The sequence below is a fragment of the Nelumbo lutea genome, chromosome 8 (assembly GCF_056320005.1).
Source record: "Nelumbo lutea isolate HS-2025 chromosome 8, American lotus-T2T, whole genome shotgun sequence".
NCBI classification, from domain to species: domain Eukaryota; kingdom Viridiplantae; phylum Streptophyta; class Magnoliopsida; order Proteales; family Nelumbonaceae; genus Nelumbo; species Nelumbo lutea.
In genome coordinates, this window is record NC_142691.1 from 34,914,427 (window position 1) to 34,925,191 (window position 10,765).

The 10,765-nt window shown below is 36.5% G+C and overlaps 1 protein-coding gene across 1 annotated transcript; it reads right to left on the reverse strand.

Annotated features, from left to right (window-relative positions):
* Window positions 1-4,993: 4,993 nt before the first annotated feature.
* AIL5 (AINTEGUMENTA-like 5) lies at window positions 4,994-8,286 on the reverse strand. The gene is made up of 9 exons (XM_088959102.1): window positions 7,981-8,286; window positions 7,481-7,829; window positions 7,316-7,398; window positions 6,884-6,892; window positions 6,638-6,726; window positions 6,485-6,558; window positions 6,350-6,400; window positions 6,119-6,195; window positions 4,994-6,016 (listed from the first exon to the last, which is right to left on the reverse strand). Exons 1-9 carry the CDS (start codon window positions 8,156-8,158, stop codon window positions 5,340-5,342), a joined length of 1,587 nt encoding a protein of 528 aa, XP_088815228.1. The 5' UTR covers window positions 8,159-8,286; the 3' UTR covers window positions 4,994-5,339.
* Between the last annotated feature and the right edge of the window lie 2,479 nt (window positions 8,287-10,765).

The window sequence follows — 10,765 nt, forward strand, 5'->3', positions numbered from 1 at the left end:
AATAACTAATAACTTTCCCACCTTGGGGGAAAGTTGCCAACACTTGAAAGGGACAAAAATGCCCCTTGTAATAATGGGTTTTTGTGTATAAAATGGTCATTGCCTTATTTACATGAGAAATAAAAGAACATGGGTAAATGCACTTACCTGAGTAAATCTTTCCTGGAGAACAATTAGCTGGGTAGGTTTATTTACCCGGATAAGTAACTTGCTGAAATGCAAATAGGGCCTCAGAGAAATTTCCTATGGTCAAGTAATAATAATATGAAGCCCATACATTTTATGAGTTTGAGTAAAGTTTGTATGCCTAAAAGATGGGGTGGTTTATGATTAAAAAAATTGTATTGGGTGAATGATGAAAATCTTGCTAAACTTGGGTGAAAATTTTTAAATGATAAAAATAATTTGTGGGTTCAAGTTATATCAAATAAATACTTAAAGAAGGATAATTTTTTGGAGTGCAAAACCTACGAAAGGCATTTCTTGGGCTTGGGGAGGGATTTACAATGCTAGACCTTAGATAAATTGTGGTATTGGATGGATTGTTGGAGATGGAAAATCTATAAATTTCTGGAAGGACAAATGGGTGGATGCCTCATCTATTTCTGAAATAATTAATTGTGACCCTTCTTTTGTTGAGCACCATTTTAAAGTGAGTGAAATTATTAATCATGATAGAATGGTTTGGAGGGAAGAATTATGGTCAATCACCAACCCTACAATTTTTGGTCATAAAGAGTATGCTGGTTATATTTTACAATGGTGGAAATGTTTTATTAAAATGGTAAACCAAATTTACTTGAAAATTGTTGCATTATTCTTTTGATGAATTGGAAAAGTGGAAATAATAAAATTTTCAACAAAAAATGTCCCTCTCCACCTATTTTGGTCAAACGTGTTTTAAATTTTTTTTTATGTGATTAATTAGGTTGTTAGTCCTCAATTGATTCCTTCTATGCCTAAATGTTGGAGAGATATTAGGTGGAAATGCCCAAAAGTGGGGGATTCAAAATAAATTTTGATGCTTCCTGAAATGAGGATGGGGCTTGCTCAATTGCTTGCATTGCTATAGAAATTATTTTAGGGAATTAGTAGATGTAAAAGCCTATTTTATTGGGATTAACTCTATTAATCTTGAAGCTTGGGAAGCCCACAGTATTGTTCTCAGCTTCAAGGATCATCTAGTTTGCATTGAAGGTGACCTTTTGCTGATGATCTCGTGTCTCAGGAATTAATGTTAGACCCTGTGAAGATTAAAGACCACCGTGGAGGAACGTTCGAGGTTAGTCAAGATTTTGGATCTCTGTGTGGAGTACTACCATTTGTTTAGGGGAAGCAAAACAAGATGCAAATTAGCTGGTGCATAAAGCTTTGTCGAGTATATGGAATCCTCTCCCATTCCATCCCCATGCCCTTCCTAGTGAGTTGGCTTTCATTTGTTTGTATGATATTTGTGGCCGATCTACCCGTCTTGTGTAGTTCCTCCTATTATCTCATTTTTTGTTCTCTCTCTCTCTCTCTCTTTGCAGTTAAAATGCCCCCATGAACACTTAGTTTTTAATAGCAAAAAAGAGATAAATCCCTATAAGGAATGCCAAATGCAGCTTAAATGAGATAACTAATTACCATTATTAAGTATTAAGCATTTGTAGTTGAGACAACAAAGTGGAAAAATTTTGTAAGAACGTTTTATCATAAAGGTAAAATCTTGGGCAGACAACAAGAATGAAAAAGCAGGTTAAAATTTGAAGTGGACACTTTGTTCAAGAAATTGTTAAAGACTATAACCATATCCAGTCCACCGCTCCCAACCCCAGATAGCTGGACCAACATTGGGTAATGCCCGCTTTATAAGTATGCATACCACTGAGATTTATGTCAATGATGACATTACTACTATAACCATGAATTATCTCGACATGACTTGGAAGATTGTATGACTTCCATTATTTCAGTATTGGTGTTCTTGCTTGCAATTAATCTCCATTTACAAATGTTTCTTTTTCTTTTCTTTTTTTTTTTTCATGTTTATGGGCCCATGAGTCATTTCCAAGTGTAATTTGGTAGTTTATTTGAAAATGTTTTAAACGAAAAAGGTTTAGAAACTAAAGGCAATCTTACAAACGAAAATGAAAATAAATAATTAAGTTTTACTTCGTACATGTCTTATTGATCAGATGGGTTATTTTGGTTATATGTTTGGACAGCATAAACATTGTAATGGAGTTAGGATTACATGAAAGTATAGAAGCTCTTTCTGCTCCTTCAGAGTCCGTAAATCTTAGTTTAGCTTCTCTTCCTTCCCCTCTTTTTTCTATTTGTTTTGCTGATGTTTGGGGACGTGTTATGCCGTCTTGTGTAGACCCTTTTGGTTATATCAAAAGAAAAAAAAAATAGAAGTTTTAGAACTCCTTTTAATTATCTGTTTTTAATCTTTCATTACTTGTCCACCATGTTTATATTTTGATGAATACCTGATTGGTAACAAATTTTATGACACAGGTTGATTGGTCATAAGTTTTTCCTATTGAAATGTTACAAAATCACTTAGAAGGCAAGATCAATCAATCACCTGGTCTGATGTATCCAATTTTCTGGGTCATTAACTTTGGATGAGATATAGTATTCAATTTGAATGAAATGAATTTGCCCGAGGGTTTCAAAATAAATAAATAAATAGATAAAGAAAGAAAGAAAGAAAGGTAAATGTTGACATATTCAATTTGTATCCATGAAATGCCATTAGATATCAACGATTGAAGTTCATCATTAGCCATGTTCAATTTGGCTTCCTAAACATATTCAAATTTTAGAAGAACAAAGTATAAAAAGAACAAAAAAAAAACGAATGAAAATAGAATCTCTCTGATTGATTTCAATATGGTTTCACAGAGCACAGAGATTAATAGAAATACATCAAACATCATTGTTTCTTCACCCTTTTTCTTTCTTTATCATTGGTTATGTTAGAAAGACAATGGGGACGCGTTTTACTGACAACCCCATATCATCATTTTGCCTATGAACTTGCCTTTTTTTGTGGATGAAACCATGAAGAGAAAATTCTTGTAAGCCAGACTGATGAAGAGAAATTCTTGTTAACACTCCTTGCACCTGCATGTGGTCCAACGCGTCAAGTTTAATTACTACTTCTAAGGACACAAAACCACGTCAAGCTTAACAATTTTCTAATCAAATTGCCTCCTCAGACACTCCATGGCACAAAAAACTCTCATCCTCCATTCTCGCTAAAGACACCTCTTCGTCAGGGAGGTAATGGCGTGATTCCTCCGAGCGCACGCTCCGCCGAGCACCCTCGTCAGAGGAGCACGTGTGGCTTCATTATTATATGGTCGACTACAACCATATTATTATTCTATGCTAGCTTAAAATAACAGAAGAAAACAAAGAGTAGAGATGAGTCCTGGAAGACAACCCTCCATGTCCTCGATTCACGATGAATTGTTTACTTGATAGAAGGCTATGCTAAACCCTAAATAATTAAGAAACAAAGTAAACAAATAGTAGCTTTGGTTGCTAAGATACTTGGATTTTGAAATCTTCAGTCAAAGCAACAACATATGAACGAAGATGAAAGGAAGAAATAATAATATAAAGAATGGAGGAGGGCAGATGGGGTGGCCGACATCTCTTCTTCATCAACAAACAAAAGCGAGACACTGATAGGGACTAAGCTCAAACAAAGGAGGGTCCCCACAGGTTTTGTTTTAAAAGAGAGAATAAAAAAGGAAGATCTTTTACAGTCTCATATTTGACTAATACTTCTCGTGCCATTGAAAACTTGGCCTTTGCAGGACCAGGATATGGCATGTGCAGGGAGCTTGTGATTTACAGTAAGTTTTATTAATGGCCAAAACTATTCATAAAAGATGGGTAAATATTCCTAAGGGTCAAGCACATAATCAGGATTCACACCTTTCTAATGGGTCCCAGCTAATGATACTCTAGGTTTATCAATAGAAAATGTAAGCTCAACCATCTCATCGATCCATCGCAGTTCTTTTGGTTGAGTGATGAAAACTAAGTGTGAATGGTCTGGCAAAAAGAGCAGGTCTGTTTTCTGTGTTGTCATCACCAGTGTTATTACCAACTCTAACCCAAACCCTATCTTCACAGCTATGCCCTGTCAATGATCTGAGGCCCATATATTTATGTAATCGGATCGGATTTAGATGTTACAATCTACACCATATTAACGATAGAATATTTTAACTAGGAGTCATTGACCGTATTAGGCAGGTCTTCATAGATTGCCTTTGCCTTGATTCTGATCTATAATATTTGGTTATTACGTGAACCTATTAGAGAAGGGTCACCAGTAGATCAATTAATGAGGAAGATCTGGAGATTAATTGGTCTTGTGTGAACCCATTAGAGTGGGTCATCATCAGTTGAGTTAATGAGGTAGAGCTGGAGAGGGTTAGTACTATCAGTCAAAGAATGGTCAAAGAAAGGCAATTGGTGTAGGTGGAGAAAAGGGACGAGAAGGTGTTGTTCTAATTCTAAATTAGCGCCGAAAGGTGCAAGACAGCCATCATCTAAGCGGGGTAGAGACAAGGATAGACGGGATTTGAATTGAATCTCAGAAAAGAAAATAAATGAAAAGATAAGGACACCCAAAAGTTTCATACAAACAAAAAATAAGCAGATAGCATTTGCATCTTTCATATATTTAATTCTTTCCATTTGCGTTAGCAATAGCCGAATAGAATATCTCCATTTTATTCTTCTTTGCTTGTCCAACTCCAACATCTAGCAAATTAAACTATATTTTCTTTTAGGCTACATAGAGCTACATAGATTGCCTTTAGAAATATAGCTGCAACTAAAAATAATATATAGATGCGAACCTTAGATATTTAGAAGCCAAGTTATGGGGAGAATGAAGACAAAGGGGGAAAATCTATTAATAGATCCTAGCCTGAAACTCTGAATAATAATAATAATAACAATAATTAAAGAAACAAGCATGGGAACTAATAATATTTGGACTGTCTTCATATCATAGATAGTTAAATACCAATAGGATGGATAAAAGATACAAAAGGATCTCTTTCCCCTTATACCCATATATGAATAATGTCAGTAAAGAAAAAAATAAAGCAAAAGGGAAAAGAAACCCGAGAGGGAAAAAAGAGAAGAAAAAAAACGGGAACATAACCGTAACTTAGATTTCTGTTAGTTTAGTCTTCTGTCAGCTCTGCTATCTCTGAAAGGATTTGTCAGTTCATCTCATCTGTTCAAGTTGGCTATGCTGCGTACGTTAGCAATGTTGCTGCCCTTGATGTCACAGATTCTCCTCCCTTCCACTACTGAGATCATTCCATACCAAAAATCGGTGTCTGAAACACTGAAAGATTGGGCTTTCCAGATTGGTATGCATGAAGAGGCGTAACCCAGCTACCATAAGCAGAACCATCATAACTGTTGCCCCCAGTTACAGTAATGGGAGTAGCCAATGGGATAGAATTACTCTGATGTTGTTGTTGAAGAAACCCACCATTAAAGAACCCATCGTTGGTTTCATTAATAGATGAAGTTGTGGAGAAATCCATGTTGAAGCTTGGTGACAGATTCTGAAATGCAGAAGCACCATTTGTTGTTGAAGGTTGAAACAAAGTTGCTGCTGTTGATACTACCCCAAGGTTCTTTACATTGTTCTGAGAGGATGATGTTGAAGGGTTTTGAAAGCCAATAATAGACCAATAATCTGCGGGGTCTGGCTTAATGGGAATGGCAAAACTGAGAGTAGATGATGAAGGCTGAGATACAAACGAAACTGACGAATCGTCCGACTTACTTCCCTCGTTACTCTTGTTATCAGAAACTGATTCTGAAGAAGCTTTGCTTTTGCTCGTGATGCTTCCTATAGGAAGATTGCTATTGGCAATGCTTTTCACATCATATCGGCTCATATCGAAGTTGGTCACTGCATTCACTCCTCTAAACTTGATAGCTGCAATATCATAAGCTTCTGCTGCTTCTTCTTGGGTACCTGATTGACAGAAATTTAATTCAACCATACGTTAGTACACAGTTCACAACCCCACAAACGACAGAACAATATTCATCTTTATAAAACGATAGAAATACTAACTGAAGGTTCCCAAGTAGAGATCTTTGTTGCCTGCAACTCTCCCTATTCTTGCTTGCCATCTTCCATGTTGATGGTGTCTGAAAAACCCAGAAGGAAGAAAACCATATTTGTTTTTAGCTCGTAAAACAGATTGAAAAAATCTAATGATAACAACCGTTCAATCTTTATAACTACAGAATAACTATTCCAACATCCATGATTAAGAGAACACAGTGAGTCCAATGAACAAACCTTGTGACACCTCGATAAATAGAGGCTCCTCTTGAAAACCCACTGCTTTTCCTGTAGAGTAGAAAACCCATTAAATAACAGCATCAACCAATACTTTAATGAATAAACAGGAAATATGGATTCTCTAGTCTATACCTTCTAAGTGAAGCAACGAACTCCTGCCTGGTCATGTTCTTCATCTCCTCCAGCTCCTTCTCATAGTTTGAAACCTTAAAGAAAGTAACAACGCGTTAAATACTAATCAGAACCAGATAAGTTCTGACTCGCCGGAATCTGACACCAACTTACCGGAAAATTTGTGGTAGTGGTTGGACCCCAGTATTTGAGAGCTGCAAGGTCGTATGCTCTGGCAGCTTTCTCTTCCTTATCATAACCTCCTAAAATATATTTAAAGAAAAAAAGAAAAAAAAAAACAAGTAAGAAGGCAATCGATTATCTGAAAACCCTTTTTCATCAGTATCGATTATCTGAAAGACTGAAACCTTAAAAATAAAATAATGATTATTTCATGAGAAGACCGCCGAGAAAACTCACCCAAATAAACTGATGATGATTTTCAACCATGGCAGCAATCATTCGTCGTTTACATGCATCCACAACGAGAGAAACTATAGATCAGGAACCGAAGTCACAGAACAGATACATTAAAAGAGTATGATGGTAGCAAAACAGCGACTTCAGATATAATGAGCGTCTTCAGTGATTGCAATATCATCGGTAGCCAGATGATCTGAACCGTAAACCGTTGGATCAGTGTCACTACCCATTCATGTTGGGATTTGTACCCTTGAAGTTCTTTTCCATTTTTGCCCATCATCCCGGTCTTTCAATCAGGACCCTTCAGTAACAGATCGCATGCTCCGGTTGAGGCTTTGCACTCTAGCAGGATACCATTTTTCTTTTCTGTTTTTATTTTTTATTTTTTTTCTTATTGAGAAAAGAAGAAAACCCTAATGAAAAAGTTACCTTGTCTTCCTTTCCGACTTTGTCCTTCTCTTCTGCAACTGTTGTCCCACAAATGAGCTTCATATCTCCCGGTCCATCGATGCCTACCAACCAAAAAGCAAACCCTTTATTGTAAATTCACACAAAAAAAAAAATTGTTTTGTAACGAAAACCAAGGAAAGTTACCTGGTAACTCCTCGATAGATTGAAGTTCTTTGTCCGAACGTATCAACCGCCTTCTTTGAGGCCGACTCCACCGGAACTACCGGCTTCTCAGTTTCGGTCTGTTCAGTAGAGTACCCACGCAAAAAGCTAGCAGCAATCGTCTTTAGCTCGGAATCATAAATGCCATTTTCAGGCTCCGACGCTGGGTTCTCACAGGGAAACTGACCCATTGAAGCCCCAGTTGCAGTTCCGGCACCGGCAGCGGAACTGCCGCAAACGCCAAGGAAATCTTCAAGCTTTGGACCAACTGGGAACATCGACAGGTTTGCTGTTGCACTACCCCCATCTTCCTCCACTCTATCTACTCTCTCTACGGGAGATCACCAAGAAATTCAAAAACAAAAGAGAATCAGAAACCAAGACTAAAAACCAAAACCCAGATGCGTTTTCTTGTCATTTTTTTTTTCTTTTATCTTCGGAGATCAAAGAAAAAAAAAATACAAATATCGTTGAATACTGACTGTGATTAGTGTCGAAAGCTTCAAAGAGACAGAGCTGAGACGAATCTGAAGGGTGCTGTAACTGCTGTTGGTTGGAAAGAGAGAAGCCGAGCCAGTTTTGAGACGAGTCCATGCTGGTTGTGTTGGTGTGTGTGACAATGAGAGGGGTAGTTTGGGAAATAGAAGGGAAGAGAGGCATAAGACAGAGATTTGAAAGTTACAAGGAGGCGAGGAAATGGTGAAGGTGAACGAGTAGCAGTGAGAAGGGAGGACACAGATATAGAGGTGGTAAGAAAAAAAAGGGGGATTCATTTGAAGCCCTGCACGATCATCGAGAAGGTTACAGAAAAAGAAGAAATTGTTTTCTATTTTCTGCTAATTATCAATAAAAAATAATGTTCGTAGAGAGCTGCAAGTGGAAGCTTTTATGGGACGACTCGGCGGTCCTCTCTCTTCGTTTGGTCTTTTTTGCTTGACCGAATGTGTTTAGTGAGAAGGTATAGACTCTAAGTCTAGAGAGAGAGAGCGTGAATGAAAGGGAGAGAGAGATGTGTGTTGGGGAGGGACACGAGGACCCATACAAATGGGCTGAAATCATTTCAAAACGCATGCATAGAGCGCCACGTGTTATATTGTTCTTTGTAGGGATTTCCTTGTTTGGACGTACCTTGATTTTCCAACCTCATTTATACAAGCTTTGCCACGTGGCAAATGTTGTGAGGAATGGGAATCAAATGGATCTAGGTCATCTGCATGGTTGCCATGAGTCGAAATATAACACACTCTAATGAGACATTTTAGTATGTAATTAGAGCTAAGCTGTGTGGTCGAGGATTAGTGGCTGGCAGAGGCAGAGGCAGAGGCAGAGGCGTTTGAGTGTTTTTTAAATGCTTGGCTGCTGCATGAAGAGAAGTGGGGCTGAGGGGGGCTATCAATTAACGTTGGTGCTACCGTCCAGGGATTAGATTCTGCTTATGGGCAGATCACATGCCTACGTGACTGCTGCAAACAGGTGGATCTCTTGGATATAATTATTCAAACCACGTGTCTGTTACGATTGAAGTTACGTTGTGCATCAGTGCAAAATTTTCCACACAAGTTTTTAATGATAAATAACAGTCCCAGTTTTTTATCCTACTGTACGTCACTTTTGTGAGAGTTAATGGTGCCACAACTGGTACCTACCGTAAAAAACGGTACCGTAACCGGGTGTGATCAGTTTTGCTAGCAGGTGAAGTGGCTGAATTTAACAGCTTATTGTTTTGTCTTTCAATGAATATAAGCTTTTAAAGAGGTTATGGACTCTCTAATTGCTGAAATTGAAGTTGGATACATCAGTGTACTCATGAATAATATTTTATTATTTAATGGGACCATCATTTGGTTTGATCAGTAGTTTTAATTGCAGCTTATATAGCTGAACGCCTGAACTGAACAACTTATTCTATTCTATTGTCTATTATAGTAAATAAGCTTTTAAATAAAGAGGAGGCTTTCCTTGATGGGCGAAGCTGAAGTTGGGGTAGATCATTATATCATGAATAGTTTATTATTTAATGGTACTATAAATGGGTAACATCTGAGGTGGGTGAACTGAAAAACTTATTGCTTTTTACAAGAAAGAAAAAAAAAAAAAAAAAGTAAAAGAAAACTTCTGATTTTGTCTATTTGTTGGTAAGGTTTTAATACTCCACTTGGTATGATTTGGGGGTCTATTGTTTTAGATTAAGCATTAGTTTGTTGTTAAATGATGTCTAATGGGAGAACTAAATGGGAATTTGGATGGTTCGGTAAATCTAGAAGAACTGAATAAAGAATTGAACCTGTTGTTTTATTGTTAAGCAATATTCTGAAATTTAAATAAAAATTTGAAGGATTACATCTAATTTATTGCTGTTCTGGCAATAATTAAGTTGAACGTAGAAGCGCGTGGAGTAATGGGTGAACTACTTCAATAATTGTACACAGTGAGAAAAATTATTAATTCTCAGGTGTTGAATGTAGCTGAAATAATTTATCTGAAAAACTCTTTTTCTCCTCCCATTGTCATTTTTTATCAGAAAGAAATCAGAAATGAGTTAAAGTCGGTTCTTTAGACTTTGTCTCGGATTGTTATAATGAGCTTACACATGGGTTAAGTCCGGGCTTGTAGCTTAGACTAATCAAGACCAAAATAAAGCCTAAGCATAGTTAGAGGATTTAAAGTGAACACTACGATGGCTTAAAAAAAAAAGGGTGAACACTCATGCTACTAACTAGTTGGTTGGTAAGGTCCTCCTACTGATCCTAAATCCTAGTGGAGATTTGGGATCGAATTTTATCTGCACCTGGGTTAGGAGATGGGCATCCCACTTGTGGGGTACGGATGTGATATGACCCACCCTTACCCTGATTCACCCTATTTAATTTGCACCCATATGATCCATTAATATTAATGGGATTTCTTAACCTATTCAGTATTTCAAATGCATAAAAGCATAGAAATATACTTCAATTAAAAAGATTAAAAATGACAAATTCAAAAAAAATCAATTAAAATAAAAAAAATCATAAAAACTGTATATTTCATGTAAACAGTAAAAAAAGTGTAGAAAATATAATAAAGTTTTAGAAAATGTAAAAAATAAAATAAAAACACATAAAATGCACAAAAAACAGAAAGTACAAAAAAAAACACAAAATGTAGAAAATACAAAAATTGAATAAAAACAAAAAAGGTAGATCAATAGAAATTATAAAAAAAAAAACAGCAAAAGTTATAAAACAACACAAATTTGTAAACAAATAAAAAATTACAGGAAAATAT

Bases quoted from the DNA above. Each gene is read 5' to 3' on its own strand.
- AIL5 (XM_088959102.1), bottom strand. From the start codon at position 8,158: ATGCCTCTCTTCCCTTCTATTTCCCAAACTACCCCTCTCATTGTCACA. The intron at 6,559-6,637 runs GTAAGTTGGTGT...ACTTTCTTTAAG, and splicing joins CCACTACCACAAATTTTCCG to GTTTCAAACTATGAGAAGGA. The intron at 6,196-6,349 runs GTTTGTTCATTG...TGGGTTTTTCAG, and splicing joins ATTTATCGAGGTGTCACAAG to ACACCATCAACATGGAAGAT.